Source organism: Python bivittatus, unplaced genomic scaffold (assembly GCF_059951505.1).
Source record: "Python bivittatus isolate LINGU-HERP-01145 unplaced genomic scaffold, Pbiv_v1 ctg000570_np1212, whole genome shotgun sequence".
NCBI lineage: Eukaryota > Metazoa > Chordata > Lepidosauria > Squamata > Pythonidae > Python > Python bivittatus.
Genome location: NW_028277097.1, coordinates 3,629,494 through 3,645,219, shown reverse-complemented (window position 1 = coordinate 3,645,219; position 15,726 = coordinate 3,629,494). Strand labels below are relative to the sequence as shown.

Genomic DNA, 15,726 nt, shown 5'->3' with positions numbered 1-15,726 from the left:
GGAGAGGCTTCCGTCTAACCACTCTGCCAGAAAGCCCAGATCGGTGGAGGGCTGCAGTGATGGTTGTCCTTCTGGAACTCTGTCCCATCTCCACACAGGATCTCGGGAGCTCAGTCAGAGTGACCATCGGGTTCTTGGTCACCTCTCTTACTGAGGCTCTTCTCCCCCGACTGCTCAGTTTGGCCAGGCGACCAGCTCTTGGAAGAGTCCTGGTTGTGCCAAACTTCTTCCATTTGAGAATTATGGAGGCCACTGTGCTCTTGGGAACCTTCAGTGCAGCAGAATTTTTTTTGTAGCCTTCCCCAGATCTGTGTCTTGCAATAATCCTGTCTCTGAGCTCTGCAGGCAGTTCTTTTGACCTCATGGCTTTTGCTCTGGTACAATGTGGATTGTCAGCTGTGAGGCCTTCTATAGAGAGGTGTGTGCCTTTCCAAATCATGTCCAATCAATTTAATTTACCACAGGTGGACTCCAATCAAGGTGTAGAACAGCTCAGCAATGATCAAGAGAAATGGGAGGCCCCTGAGCTAAATTTCAAGTGTTGCAAAGAGTCTGAATACTTATGCCAATGTGACAGTTCAGTTTTTCCTTTTTAATAAATTTACAGACATTTCTAAAATTCTGTTTTCACTTTGTCATTATGGGGTACTAAGTGTAGATTAATGAGCAAAAAAAAGATGAATTTGAACAATTGTAATATCAGGCTGCAACATAACAAAATTGAAAAAAGTGAAGGGGGTCTGAATACTTTCCAAATGCACTGTACATATACAGTGGGGCAAAAAAGTATTTAGTCAGCCACCAATTGTGCAGGTTCTCCCACTTAAAAAGATGAGAGAGGCCTGTAATTTTCATCATAGGTATACCTCAGCTATGAGAGACAAAATGGGGGAAAAAATCCAGAAAATCACATTGTCTGATTTTTAAAGAATTTATTTGCAAATCATGGTGGAAAATAATTATTTGGTCAATATCAAAAGTTCATCTCAATACTTTGTTATATATCCTTTGTTGGCAATGACAGGTCAAACGTTTTCTGTAAGTCTTCACAAGGTTTTCACACACTGTTGCTGGTATTTTGGCCCATTCCTCCATGCAGATCTCCTCTAGAGCAGTGATGTTTTGGGGCTGTCGCTGGGCAACATGGACTTTCAACTCCCTCCAAAGGTTTTCCATAGGGTTGAGATCTGGAGACTGGCTAGGCCACTCCAGGACCTTGAAATGCTTCTTACAAAGCCACTCCTTTGTTGCCCGGGCGGTGTGTTTGGGATCACTGTCATGCTGAAAGACCCAGCCATGTTTCATCTTCAATGCCCTTGCTGATGGAAGGAGGTGTTCACTCAAAATCTCACGATACATGGCCCCATTCATTCTTTCCTTTACACGGATCAGTCGTCCTGGTCCCTTTGCAGAAAAACAGCCCCAAAGCATGATGTTTCCACCCCCATGCTTCACAGTAGGTATGGTGTTCTTTAGATGCAACTCAGCATTCTCTCTCCTCCAAACACAACGAGTTGAGTTTAGACCAAACCATTCTACTTTGGTTTCATCTGACCATATGACATTCTCCCAATCCTCTTCTGGATCATCCAAATGCTCTCTAGCAAACTTCAGACAGTCCCGGACATGTACTGGCTTAAGCAGGGGGACACACCTGGCACTGCAGGATTTGAGTCCCTGGCGGCATAGTGTGTTACTGATGGTAGCCTTTGTTACTTTGATCCCAGCTCTCTGCAGGTCATTCACTAGGTCCCCCCATGTGGTTCTGGGATTTTTGCTCACGTTCTTGTGATCATTTTGACCCCACGGGGTGAGATCTTGCGTGGAGCCCCAGATCGAGGGAGATTATCAGTGGTCTTGTATATCTTCCAATTTCTAATTATTGCTCCCAGTCTTCACACAGACTTGCTCCCACAGTCTTCACACCAAGCTGCTTGCCTATTGCAGATTCAGTCTTCCCAGCCTGGGGCAGGTCTACCATTTTGTTTCTGGTGTCCTTCGACAGCTCTTTGGTCTTGGCCATAGTGGAGTTTGGAGTGTGAATGTTTGAGGTTGTGGACAGGGGTCTTTTATACTGATAACAAGGTCAAACAGGTGCCATTACTACAGGTAACGAGTGGAAGACAGAGGAGCCTCTTAAAGAAGTAGTTATAGGTCTGTGAGAGCCAGACATCTTGCTTGTTTGTAGGTGACCCAATACTTATTTTCCACCATGATTTGCAAATAAATTCTTTAAAAATCAGACAATGTGATTTTCTGGATTTTTTCCCCCATTTTGTCTCTCATAGTTGAGGTATACCTATGATGAAAATTACAGGCCTCTCTCATCTTTTTAAGTGGGAGAACTTGCACAATTGGTGGCTGACTAAATACTTTTTTGACCCACTGTATATAACCTATATAAATTATAATATATAGGTTGCTTGCAAGAAGGTATAGGCACATTTGGAAAGTAATTCTGCAGTGTTTACATTCTGCCCTATTCAGTGTGCTCTCTAGATATGAAGAGCAACTACCAGAATTCTCCAGCCATGAGAACCATCATTAAGAATCCTGGAAATTGAAATTCACACATCTGGAGAATGCCCAGTTGGGAGGGTTGGTTTACTGAGGACTGGAGGAAAAACTTGTAGAGTTTGGTTTTTCCCAGAGCAGAAAGAGTGCTTGTCACTGATACCTATAAATTACATGTTAAAGTTCCCAACATTATAATGATCCAGGTAGAAGGCTGGGGGTTAGCTACAGAACCAATGCAGTAGAAGACAGTTATGGAAAACAGAGTCTCTGTACAGGTAGTCCTCATTTAGCGACTGCCTCATTTAGCGACCATTCACAGTTACAATGGTCATGAAAAAGTAACTTTGTGACCAGTCCTCACATTTACAACCTTTGCAGGTCTGTAAAGCAAAGGAAAGCTGAAGTAAGATCATAAGCACAGTCATGGTTTCAGTTAGCAACTGTTTTGCTTAACAACCAAGTTGCTGGTCCCAACTGTGGTCACTAAATAAGGACTACCTGTATTTTAAAATCATACAAAAGAGAATTTTTAAATGTATGTAGATTGTTACACAGGTGCAATGAGAAAGAAAAAAAATCCAAAACACAGGATTTTTTTTCTTATGTGCGTGTATTGAATAATAAAATCCTCCAGACCTTTGTGTATTATTGGATATTCTTACAACATTCCTGAAAGGTAGGACAGTATAACTGCGGAATGTAAGCCCATACTGCAGAAGGAAAGACTGAGGATGAGGAAAAAAAAACAGCACACAAGAATTTCCAGGCTGAGGACAAAATCAAGCTGCAACTTTCTGACACACTCAAAGCTCCCATTCACTCATGCAATAGTTTGTTTACAGCAATTTGTGTATACAGTATGTGCATTATTACATCTTCTCTTCATGGTATCACTAAAAGGTAAAGGAAACATCTCTTTTCACTTGAGCTCTGTTCCCAGTGGGAGACATCCACACGATCTTTTTGACCACAGCTCAGAAATGGTTTGCCACTGTCTTCTTCCAGGATGTTTTTGACTTCCCAGTCTAGGAAGGATTCCCTGGTGGTCTTCCATCCAAGTACTAAGGGTGTTTTGCTTTTAAATCCAGAAAAGATCAAGTCAGTGCCTTCCTACATGCTCAGGTTGTATTCATTCTGTCTTGATGAGTGGTTACTCCTACTAATTAAAACACTAAAGTACTTCGCTTCCAAATACTGTATGCCCCAATGTACAGCTTGGCTTAGGTGCCAATGCCCAGAGAATAAGACTGCATCGTGCACCCACACCAACAAAAACCACAAAACCCTTCTCTCCCTTTCAGAGCGGGTCTTTCGCGCAATTATAGATCTTTCCCTTCTCGTCTTAAATGAACCCCGATGGAGCCAGAAAGGGTCAGAAGAGACAGGTAAGCGCAGAGCATCGCTGACGGGGGAAGTCCTTTCCCGTAATCATGTCGAGGCTGGGTTCCTCCTTGCCTTCGTTTTACTTCTCTTACCGACTACAAGGAAAGGACTACAAGGGCCAGAAAGCCCATTTTGCTGCGCGTTTTAAACACTGGGGCGGAAGAGTTTTGTTTCTGGCGCGCGAGGGAATAGAGGAGGGGCTTAAGCCGGGCAAGGCTTCCTCTCTGGGGGGCCGGAGACGATCGCCGGCTCCGAGGAATCTCCGGCGGGAGGGGGGGGACTGGAGAGCGCGCCAGGTGGGCGGAGCTGCTCCGCGCGCCTCTGTATTTAGCGCTCTTGCACTGCCCCGCAGTCGCTGCGTGTGATCGCTGCTGGCGTCCCGGCTCTTTCTTGGAACAATGGGCGAGCTAAGGCGACGTGCGGGCTGCTTAGTTCTGGTGAACCTCCTCGCCTTAAGTAAGTTGCGGCGTCCTTCCTTTCGGGCAGGGGGGCAGCGACCTCGGCGCGTTTTCGGCTTTGGCCGCCCCTGGGCGACTCCAGAGCCTCCTTCCACCCAGTCGCCCACAGACTCGCGGGGCGCTCTTCTTCTGAAAAGCCACCCGGGGAAGCTTTTAACTGTCGATACGCTCCTCTCCCCTTCGAGCCGGCTGGGACAGGTGCCGTTCAGCGATCCTGTTTCCCTACCCGGGAGTTCAACGTAGTTGAACGCCGGGGTACTTTCTGAGGACAGCACGCAGAGCTGTGTTCCAGGTCCCACGCTGAAATCCGTGGGGCTGCGCTTTTGGCAGTCCGGGCTGGGTGACTCTCTTATTTCTGCCTATTACTCCGGCTTCCATTCCCAAAGATTCCGGTTGGAGAAAAGTTCTCTTCAGTGTTGAAGATAATCCCATAAAAGAAACGGGATGAGTAGCCACCCTGAAAGAGAGCCGCTGTTACCTAATGGTTTAAGTTCTGTGTAGGATTCCAGTACGGGACTGAAGCTGGGGAAAACAAGTGTAACTTGGTAGGTGAACTCGTGCTGATCACACCCTGTAGTTTACTCCACAGGGTTGTTGTGAAGATAACTTGAGGTGAAGCCCTGCAGGTTCCCAGAAGCGTGACAAGAAGTATATGTAAATAATAATAACATAGAACTAATTCCCTTTTTCAGATCACCTTACATAGCTATAAACGTTTTTGGTGTGTGTGTGTTTGTGTGCCTCTGAGTCAGTTTTTGACTCCTGAGGGCTGCCTGGACAAGCCCCTGAGGTTTTCTTGGCAAGATTGCAGAAGTGGCTTGTCATTGCCTCCTTCCTAGAGCTGAGAGAGAAGGACTGGCCCAAGGTCACCCAGTTGGCTTCGTGCCTAAGGTGGGACTAGAACTCACGGTCTCCCAGTTTCTAGCCTGGTGCCACTACTCCAAACTGGGTCTCTGTAAACTATAATTAGCATTTTTTATTTCAGTAATTCTTATACCCCTATCGTAAAATAAGTTAGTATTATTCTCCTGATATCACTGATCCATATGGGCTATTTGACATATCGTGCTTAGTTTTGATTTCCTTAATAGTGGTTTATTATATGAAACACAAATGCCTTGCATGCTATGGAATTAGCCATTCTTTACAAAATGCAATGCAGAGTTCATACAACTTAATAAACCACATTATGGCTTATTATGTTCGGTGAACCCAGACATAGTGTCATTCTGATAAGTAATCTTGCTTAAAATCAGTGGTACTAACTTCCAAATAAATATGAATAGGATTGCAACCCTGCTGAATTTAATCGCGGTTATACCCAAATAGAGGAGTACAGTTCATGACTGAGGTGAGATGTTATCTGGAGACTTCAGGGCTAGACTGAATCAGTTCTTATTTCCAGGTAGCCGACATCATTCTGTTTAGTCAAATTAACATTTACAGTTTACACATTAAATCCATGCTAGAAGCTATGGAATAGAGCATCCTTTCCTCACCAGAGTTGGTTACATGATTTTGGAAACTTTGGTGGTGCCTTTTATTAGCAAGTACACCTTCTTGTTTAGGCTAGGTGAATGTGAGGGGTGGAAATATGAACTTTGTTGAATATTTGGATGAGCTAAGACCTTTTGCAGCCTCCTCAGAACAGCAGTTGTGATATTCATTTGTCATAATATTTTCACCCTAACATTCCAGAGTGTAAAATCAGGGTGTTATTTCATCTGAGCTTGTTATTAAGCTGGATGGCATACAAAAGAACATTACCTGTGAGAAGTTCCAACTTGTTCCTAACTCAGGGAGACATTGCAGAATGTTAACAGCGCTAGAGGGAATGAAACGAGATACAGAGACATTAACCTTTTGCAAGAATTGTGCATGCAAACGGGCCTGTATTTTGTTCTCTTTTCTGAAAGAACAAATTCTCAGAGCATGGAACATTCTCTCTGCATTTTTATCTAATCTGTCCTTTATTCTCTTAGTGAAAGTAACTGAGGCTTAAACAAAAGCACTGGGTTCTAAAAGGCACTTGGCTAGAGTGACAGGGTTATATCGATGTTGTTAAAACATAATGGATGGAATTTAGATTGTGAAGCAGACTGCCTTAATGGTGAGAGCTGTAGCAAAAGAAATGCTTGTACTCATGACTGTCTGAAAATGCTTAAAGAATGGTTTAGTTTTTGTGTTAAGCTATGTTTGGCTATATTGTGGTTTGTTGGATATGCCACAAATGGATAATTCACACAACACTCTGCGCCAAAGCTTAAGTACTCATGTTATGGGTTGCTACAGTTACTATGGTTTGGGGATAGGGAGGTGCTACTGTTTTGGCCCATAGAATTGGTAGTACAGCGTTGTCAGTCTGTTGCTGAAGTTTGGCAGGGAGGGGGTTGCAAAGTATTGAAGTATCCATTTTGCCTCTTAAACCCCATTCAGTCAGAAAAAATCTGCCTGATGTTGAAATGGTCAGATTTTTTAAGGGGTGAAAATCCTACTTCACATCTCTGCAAGACCTAAGGCACAAATTTTGCTTCTTAAACTCTCCCCACCAAATGCTAAGAACAGTGGATTGAACATGTACTTGCTCTTGTTCTGAATGGTCTCAGAGCTGCAAAAGAGATGCTGCTGTGGGATATGGTTTAAAGTTTTATCCATCAGTTGCAGTCCCTGCTTTAATGAGTTTTCTCCCACTGACTGAACTACTGTTCCAACAGCAAAAAGGAATACACAACTTCTTTTCCTCCAACAGCCACACTTGAACCTGGTGGTGAGTCAACAATTATACCCAAAATGTGCGTAGGCTTACTTAGAAGAGTAGGTGGAACTCCATAAATCATCCTCCTTCTGAAATAATGCCAAAGCATTAAACATATAAGAACGGTGGGGAAAAAACCAAAAACTGTTGTATCTCATTTTAACAGCAAATACTGCTACTAAATTTTCAGTGGCATCAAGAGAGATGTGCTGGTTTCTAGGAGGCAGAATGTCTATTAATGACTTATATTACTGATTAGGTTAAGTTTCAACTTTCTAAAAGTTGAATAGAAAAAGTTAGTCAAATTAGTGGCCCTAATAACTAGATACAGAGACATCAGCTACTTTTAAATACATGTTGTTTCAAGGGAGTTTCCCACTCTGATTCCAACTTCTTGAAGTCTAAAGGCATCAGACATTAGAACATTTGCATGACATGCAAAACTTGGTTATTTTTTTTTCATGACTCAGTTGAATTCTTAATAACATCATAGTTAAGACTGAATTAGGATGCCTTTGTTTGTTTGTTTGGTGCTTTCTTACAGTATGATACTATGAGAATGAGGAAACAAATCCAAAATTAGGCCAGTTGTTTAAGCAGTGGATTCTGCAGTTTGATATCAGTCTCAAGGTGATAGTGATAGATTGAATTCAGAGTCTGTATTAACTGTTATTAGATACACAGTGTCTTCAAGGATATTTGTTTCTTCTATCAGCTTTGGAAATACTAACACTATTTGTCTCTAGTCTGTCTCCTGCCATGGATAACACACGCGCAGAGACCTTGGATTGACCAAGAGTAGACAAAAGGAATCTCTTTCAATCTCTTAATCAGATACAAATTGGATATAAAGACTATATCAACAGTATTTCAGCCCCAAAAGCTGAGGACACCCAATATGCAACTTGTCAAGTAGGATCTGAAGGCCAACAGGTCTTCTCATCCAGGTTGCTATCAGGTTGATGCTAAGTGAAGCTTTCTTCTTTTCTGTTCTATTCCTGTGTTTGAAAATTTCCCTTCACATCTTTAGTGAGAGGAAAATAAATGTGTTATCAGCTAGAGAGCTTGTGTTTGTCTGTAATTGTCAAGTTTGATATCAGGGCTCAAAACAAGGACAAAGTAATATCAGAGTATTTTAACCTCCAGGACACTCAATTGCAGATTTCATTGTTAATAAGCTGTTTTAGAATAGCATTATAGAAGGAAACTCACATACATCAAAACTTTCAGGCTATTTCAGAAATCATTAACAAACCCAGTGGGTTTTTAACACATTATAATTGCTAATTGATGAGATACTTGTGATCTGTCTCTCATATAAGCTGCATCTCTCCCCCTCCCAATGTTTCATTTTGTTTTCCAATCCATTAGTTTAACTACTCTGCACATCTGAAGTCAGCCACAGCTCACAAAAGCTTATGCTTTTTATTAAAATATGTTAGAAAAGGTGTCACTAAACTCTTCCTGATTTTCCCCTACCACCTGTGGCTCAGGGAACTGCAAGGTGTTGTTTTGTCTTCCATAGTGCTCCATCTGCCCCTTTTTGTTTCATAGGTTCTGGTAGAGGACCCGAGATTGAGGAAGACACATACCACCCATAGGGGTGAGAGGGGATTATATTATATTTTCACCATATAGACCTCTACTTTCATATTCCTAAAATAATTCACATAGAACTCCAACTTCTGCTAGATTAACAAAATGTTTAAAAACAATGTGAATGCAATTCAGATTGGAGGCAGTGAGGTCAATGGATATGTTTGTGAGTCTACATCTTTTTCAGAAAGTCTTGGCAAATCCATGAATTCTGCTAAAAGACCGGGGCATTCCCCATTCAGAGCAGTTATTTTCACTTACAGTACTCTTCCAGGTGTTTGTTGGGCAGCATTGTGCAGGCCTGCTGCTATTTCCATGGTTACCATGTTGAAAGGCGTTTGAGACACAAGCTGCATGCCAGTCAGAGTTATCTGTGAAGCTTTATACCAGCAACAGAAGTTTGATAGTTCCAGCAGAGCAGTTCTCCAACAGATGCTATTAGTGGAATCTTTTAATAACTTATTTTGTTCTATACATCTATGCCAATCAAATTTTAGTAATGTGTTTAAATTGGACTTTTTCCCTTAGAAGGGAGAATGAATAATAATCCTATTAAAGAAATCACAGTTTCTGAATCAGGGCTTTGTTGGCTTGTTCTGTCATCTGACCTTGATCAAAGCAACTTCCACTTTTGCAAAAGCTGTATTGAATGCAAAGCCAGATAATGACCTTCTTTACTGTTTTGCAGCCTTTCCATAGCCAATCTGGAGGGACACCTGTGATTCTGCGAAGAGAAAGAGGTAGAGAGACAGAGATGAGAGCCAGTGAGGTGTAGTGGTTAAGGTGCTGGACTAGAAGCAGGGTTGACCAGTCAGGCCTTAACTGGGAAGTTGAAAAACATCTGTCTACCAATCTGCTTTGGACCTGGTAGATTACAGTGAAGAGGGCTTCATCCTGCAGTAGATTGATTCAGACTGATAATAAGAATAATAAATAATGTATATTATGTTCATGGATCCAGGGTGAATGATTGCCTAAAAGGAGGCTGTAAGTAGCTTTTGGCTTAGTTTAATTCAACCCCCAGTCTAACTGTCCTGCAGAAATGGCATAGTCAGAGAGGCAGACATTGAATGGAAAAGAGAGAGGAAATGGTAGGACCAACACAGAGAGGAAATTGTACAGTTCTGCCCTGTTAGCACTTTTGGCCATGATCCCATCCTTTGCCATTATGCAGTGCCCACAGCTGCATAATACCCTGAGGAAATGTGACCCTTAATTGTAAAAAGGTCATCTTTCCTAGAAAGCATAATTAGGATTGTAGCTTTGACTTAATTTTTGCTTACCTAAGAATAGAGCGCTACAGAGGCCCATATCTCTGTTCTTGGTGTTCACATAGTTTTGTTTCTAAAAATGCAAAAAGAACCATTCCAGATTTGGCCCTTGTTTCACCACTCTTCCTGAATGGCCAGTACAGAAGCCTTCTTTGTGAACAGAATAAATACAGATAATACGTTCAAAATACTCTTGTGTTTGGCAAGCACCATCAGAATGTGCACATTTAGAAAACATTCATTTTTAGTACCCATGGGTAATCAACTGATTCCAGTGGTAGTATTAGTGGAATTTTACTTTCATGGCCCCAGAGTTTTATCTGATCATCTGTGACATTTTTGGAAATAAATTTGTGCTTAATCATCAGTGTAGCAGCCTGGTGAATTTAGGAAAAGAAAGAAATGCAAATCCAATTTGAAAGAAAAACAATATTGTGCTATATTTGTGGATAGAATGGAATAAGGGTTGTTCGTTGATCAATTCACTTGATTCTCTTCATTGTTGCAAACAATTTACTGTAAATAAGAATGTGAAGAGCAGTGCAGACAGACTTATAAATAGCTGCTTCCTGTATAAGGTGAGGCCAGATAAGTGTTAAAAACACTCTTCCTTTCCCCCTCCCTGCAAATTAATAACAAAGAATTTGTAGCAAACTAGTCCATTAAATGTTTCAACGGTCCTCTGGCTCTTATTTATTAGATTTATATCCTGCTTTCCTTCAGGAGCTCACGGTTGCACACACAGCACTTTTTCCCCACAGCAACAACCCTGTGACTGTTGAGCTGAGAGAAAGCAGCTGACCCAAAGTCACCAAGTGAACTTCTGTGGTTGAGGGTAGGCTAGAACCTGAGTCTCCTGGCGTCTAGGCCAACACCTTCACTACTACACCATGTTGGCGCTCTTACATGAAAAGCTCCTGTTTCCCCCAGTTCTCAATCTTTTTTATTCTTTCTTCTAAGCATAGTTACTATTGAATACTGTAGAGTTTACTTCTGGGGTAATCATATATGGAATTCCATTGTTAATAAGCAATAACTGCTGAAATATAAATGCAAAAAAGCCCCATGTGATATCAACATTATGCAGACATGAAGCAGGTTTCCTTGCGTTTCCTCTGCCACTCCTTCAAAAACAAATTAAAGGGAAGAGATAATAACAAAGAAGCAGCTCCACAGGAACCCTTGTTTTCCTTTTATCTACAAAAAAGGCTTGGGGGAAAAATTGATTAGGCTGCTTTTTTTAAAAAGCTAGTAATAAATACAGCTTTACCAGAACACAATTCAGGCCTGTTATATTAAGGTTTTCTTCTATTTTAGAGATGGGAAATTTGTGGCCCTTGAAACATTACTGAACTGCAATTTCCATCCATCGTGACCAGTGGTGCAGAATGCTGGGACAAGTGGTTCAACAACATGTAGAGGGCTAGAGGTTGCCCATCCCTTCTCTGTATTTCTGCAGAGGCTTCTATGTTTATTTATTTATTTATATTTCAAATTTGTCACCGCCCATCTCACTGCAAAGTAACTCTGGGAGGTTTACAGTAAAAAATAAATATTAATTAGAATACATTACCAAAAAAATCCTATATAAATAATATCTTCCAAGAAACTGATGTTAACTAGGAGTTATTAGACTTAGGGAGCGTCTTCAAGGCGCCAGCCACTCCCAGGGTTGGTTATATCTCTTCTCACCCCATGTGAGTTGGCAGAGCCAGGTCTTCAATTCGTTCCAGAAAGCTGGGAGGGTAGGGGCCCGCCTCACCTCTGAAGGGAGAATATTCCGTAGGGCAAGGGCAACAGGATTCTCTTGCCAATGGAGTCCATAACATGCCTTCTCTGCCTGACCATGTTATTTTTTCTAATGTTATACTTAATTTTGGATGAAAAAGTCAAATAATTTTATGTTTGTAATATTGATATCCTAAATTGTAATTAATATTGGTAGAATATTTCTCTTTTCTTTATCTTAAATACTCTAAGTTACTAAATAATAGAATTTCAATAATTTTAATTAATATTGTATAAATATCATTGTATTGACACAACATAATGTATCAAGATTTACAACAATAAAATAAAAATTCAGTGCAACCTCATAATGCAAAAGAGTTCAGCCATAATTATTCGGCATTAATTGGTTAATTTAGCCTTCTTGAGCTTGGACACATGCTGCTTTGTAATCTGGTTTTAGGGCCAGACAAAATGTAATAGGCAGTCATGTTTGATGCTAAAATGTTTGCTGTTTTGATTGATTATGTGCCATCAAAGTGGTGTTGGCTCCTGGTGAAAATGTAGATAGAATTTCTCCAGGATGATCTGTCCTGAACCTGGCCCTTCTGGTTTTCCAGTGATGCATCCAGCACCGCTGTAATTGAGTCCATCCACCTTGCTGCTGGTCATCCTTTTCTTCTCTTTCCTTCCCTCTTTCCCAGTATTAATTATAAATTTCTCAAGAGGACTAGGTATTCATCTTGCTCCTACAGAAATATATGAGAGTGTATTTCACAAGATAAAGTACAGACAGGTATGAGGTGATAGATGAAGCCTTTCCTATCTTGCCTCACCAGGTATTTCTGCAGGTGCTTTGGCTCCTCAGCCTTCTTCTGTATGGTTAGAAAAAAGAAGTCCAGCTTCTTCTACCTCTACAGCTGTTCTATATGTGATACTCCATTAGATACCACCAGAGACGTGCACAGGATTGCACGTGTTTTGTCAAAATGATAAAAGCAGTAGTGTGCCATCCCAATACAAGCTCTTCTCCTTTTGAACATGTGTGTGACCTGTCAACACACATACAAAAGAAGAAGAACTTCTGTCACAATGGCATCATTCTGCTTTTATAATTTGCCTCCCTTGAGCCTCTGATGGATGCCTCTGAATACCATTGGTCCTTATGGCAGTTTCCTTTATAAAAAACCTTTAGGGCTCCTATATTTCATGGGCTGTACATATTTAAAAAGCATGCACTCACAATTCAAAATATGGGCACATTTTTGAGTATTTAAGCTGAGTTAAACTTTCACTTGTATCTGATGACCAGCATTTGTTGGGTCTTCAAAGACACCTTAATCACAGGAGATCAAAAATATAACCTTCAATTTAGAAGACATGAGTATAATTGAAGACTCTAAGTCTTCTTCCTGAATGAAGAGTTGTTTGTGTGAGTTTTCAATATTGTAATCATGTAGCAGCTATAGAAGCAATATAAATCACACTTGGGGTTTCAGATCCTAAAAGGAAGTACATTCTTTTTGCAGCATTCACTCTCAATTTTTATGCTATTCAAAAAAATTAAAATAAGAAAAAAAAATCCCTCAATATATTATGTTTTATAGCGATTTGACTCAAATTGCATTGTTGCACTTCTCTGTTGCTTCTAATTTGTCCCTATTGTTTATTAATATTGACTTATTTCTACTCTGCTGTTTTATCCAAATGACTATGTAAAGCAGCTTACAGGAGAACAGAAAGGCAACATGCAATATGAAAACAACAAATAAATTCACTGGTTATTATACTTTGGATAGTTTAGGCAGATAGTCTTTTTTTATTAGGATAGATTTATATTCTCAATGAGAACATTATTGTCATGTAATGTTCTCTCTGCCAAAAATTTTCCTTTTTCATGTCCCAAGTTCAAACTTTTAATTTCAGGTTCTGAAGAAATGGTGATAGAGAGACTTTGAGCTTTGTGTAATTATTTACATTAGAATATTTTATGCTTCCACTATTACAACTGTAGAGTTTAAATGTTTGTGAAATAAGCCATTGAGTTTCCTAACAAATTGTCTTCTACACCAGGCTGCAGTAGGCATTGTACCATCTGGAAAAAGCTCTAAAAGCTGCAGTGCAGATATACAATAGTTTTTCTCTCCCACACAGAGCGCTCTCATCTCATTGCCTACCCAAAACAATACCCACAAACATATACTAATTGTGATCAGTCATGTAATGTCTTTGATTTCTAAGTGATTGTTTTCCTAGAGGTCTTGCTGGGGCTGAAGAACTTTAAAGGATGTTGGGGACTTTGTGGTTCCCGAGGACTCCTGGTTAAATAAGTCCATGGAATTTTTCACACAGATTTCTACTTCTTAATACCAGTCCTCCCTAAAGAAGAGTGGGTTAGTGGAAGGACTTCATGTAAAGCAGTTTGGGCAACCAGTTTCAAAAACTTCATTTATATACTGTCATGCTTGTACACTTGAGAAAAGATGTACTATTTTATTTGTTTGAGTTACAGGCATAGTTAAATACAACTGGGATACACCTGAAAATGTTGCACTGTGAAATGTTTCTTTTGTTCAGGATTACAGTCTGCCAACCAGTCCATTCATTCATTCATTCATTCATTCATTCATACATTCCATTCCATTCCATTCCATTCCATCCCCAACCACTGGCTAGTTGGTTAGTTTTCTTAATGTTTTGTACAGTTGGCTTGCTGGGAAGTCAAAAGCCCCATTCCGGTGACAAACTTGCCGGGATGCAGCCTCCATGAGGTTGACTTCAAGGTGTCTTTCTCTTTCCTTTCTAATGCAAAATCTAAATTCTCCTAGGCCTGCTCATACTTGTTGCTTGTGCCTGAATGGGGATGTTTTGAATCTGTATCAGATGCTGCTGTAATTTATGAGAAGCATAACCCTTGCCACAATGATTCATAGGAAATGTAATTTATTAAATAGCAACAAGTTGTGACTATTAAACTGAAACATTATTTTAGTATTCTTGAAATTCAGAAATTTCTAATAACAGTCACCTATAAATGCACAGTTGACAAAGAGAAGCCTTTATAGGTTCAAAGATTAAAGATAGGCATATACAATTCTTTGTATATTTGAATATATTTTCCTGCATATTGCAGCTTTCTTTTAAAAGTATAAACTAGAAGATTCTTGTAGGCCTATGCATAGCAGACAAACTCTGACAAGGTGCTTTGCATGCTGCACCATGGAGGCAACTCTGTTTGCATCATTAAGATGCAGCAATGACAATAAAGCACCTTAACAACTCCTAGGGCCCACTCCAGCCCTCTCAGTAGGAGCCAAAGGAGGCTCCAGAAATGACATGGGATGAACATTGAATTGCTCTTTAGGAAAAAGGTCCACATTGCTTCACAAAGTAGCTTTGTATGGCCACTCTACTCAAAACATCATCATATAGTAGTGAAGCACTTTTCAAAGCTTTACCCAACTGGGTCCTAGCCTGTCTATAAATGACCAGAGATATGATGTACCTATTCTAATTGCCATTTACATTAAGCACATTTGAAGAATTTATAAGGCACCTGTAGAAATAGATATTTTTGGGATCTAGATTGTGAGGTCACTTCCTACAGAAAATTATGCCAAAGTGAGTGAGAAAGAGGGCAGGCCTCAAACTCCAATTGGTTTAGAAGGATCACTTTACATCCTGCACTTTAGAAGCCCTTTCACAACATGTCCTTTACCTGACCAATGTGCAGACAGCACATCCTAAGGGTGTCATTTTAAATAACTTCAAGGAGTATAGAAGTGATTCTTGTTCATGCTTTTATTTTCATAATACAGTGATGATAATGGCTTCTAATTTCTGCATCTGCGGTGGCAGCAGTCTTGGACTGGAACTGGGGTTCAAATTTTTTCTCAGCCACACAACACACTGAATAATTTGGGGGTTGTCTCCATTGTTCAGCTTAATCTACCCCACAAAGTCTATGTTTGCTGCCTGGGGCTACCATAAGAGAGGAAGGAAATGAGTGCATAAATGT

General features: G+C 40.4%; 1 protein-coding gene across 7 annotated transcripts in view; it reads left to right on the top strand.

Moving 5' to 3' along the window:
* Positions 1-4,225: 4,225 nt before the first annotated feature.
* Positions 4,226-15,726, top strand: part of ITGA2 (integrin subunit alpha 2) — a 60,500-nt gene continuing 48,999 nt past the window's right edge. For all 7 annotated transcript variants that reach the window (XR_015798299.1, XR_015798302.1, XR_015798301.1 and 4 more), the window contains exon 1: positions 4,226-4,356. Coding sequence is in view for 2 of the 7 variants with exons in the window: in XM_025167664.2 (XP_025023432.1) it covers positions 4,299-4,356 (58 nt within the window). In the remaining 5 variants the exon portion in view is untranslated. The remainder of the gene's footprint in view (positions 4,357-15,726) is intronic.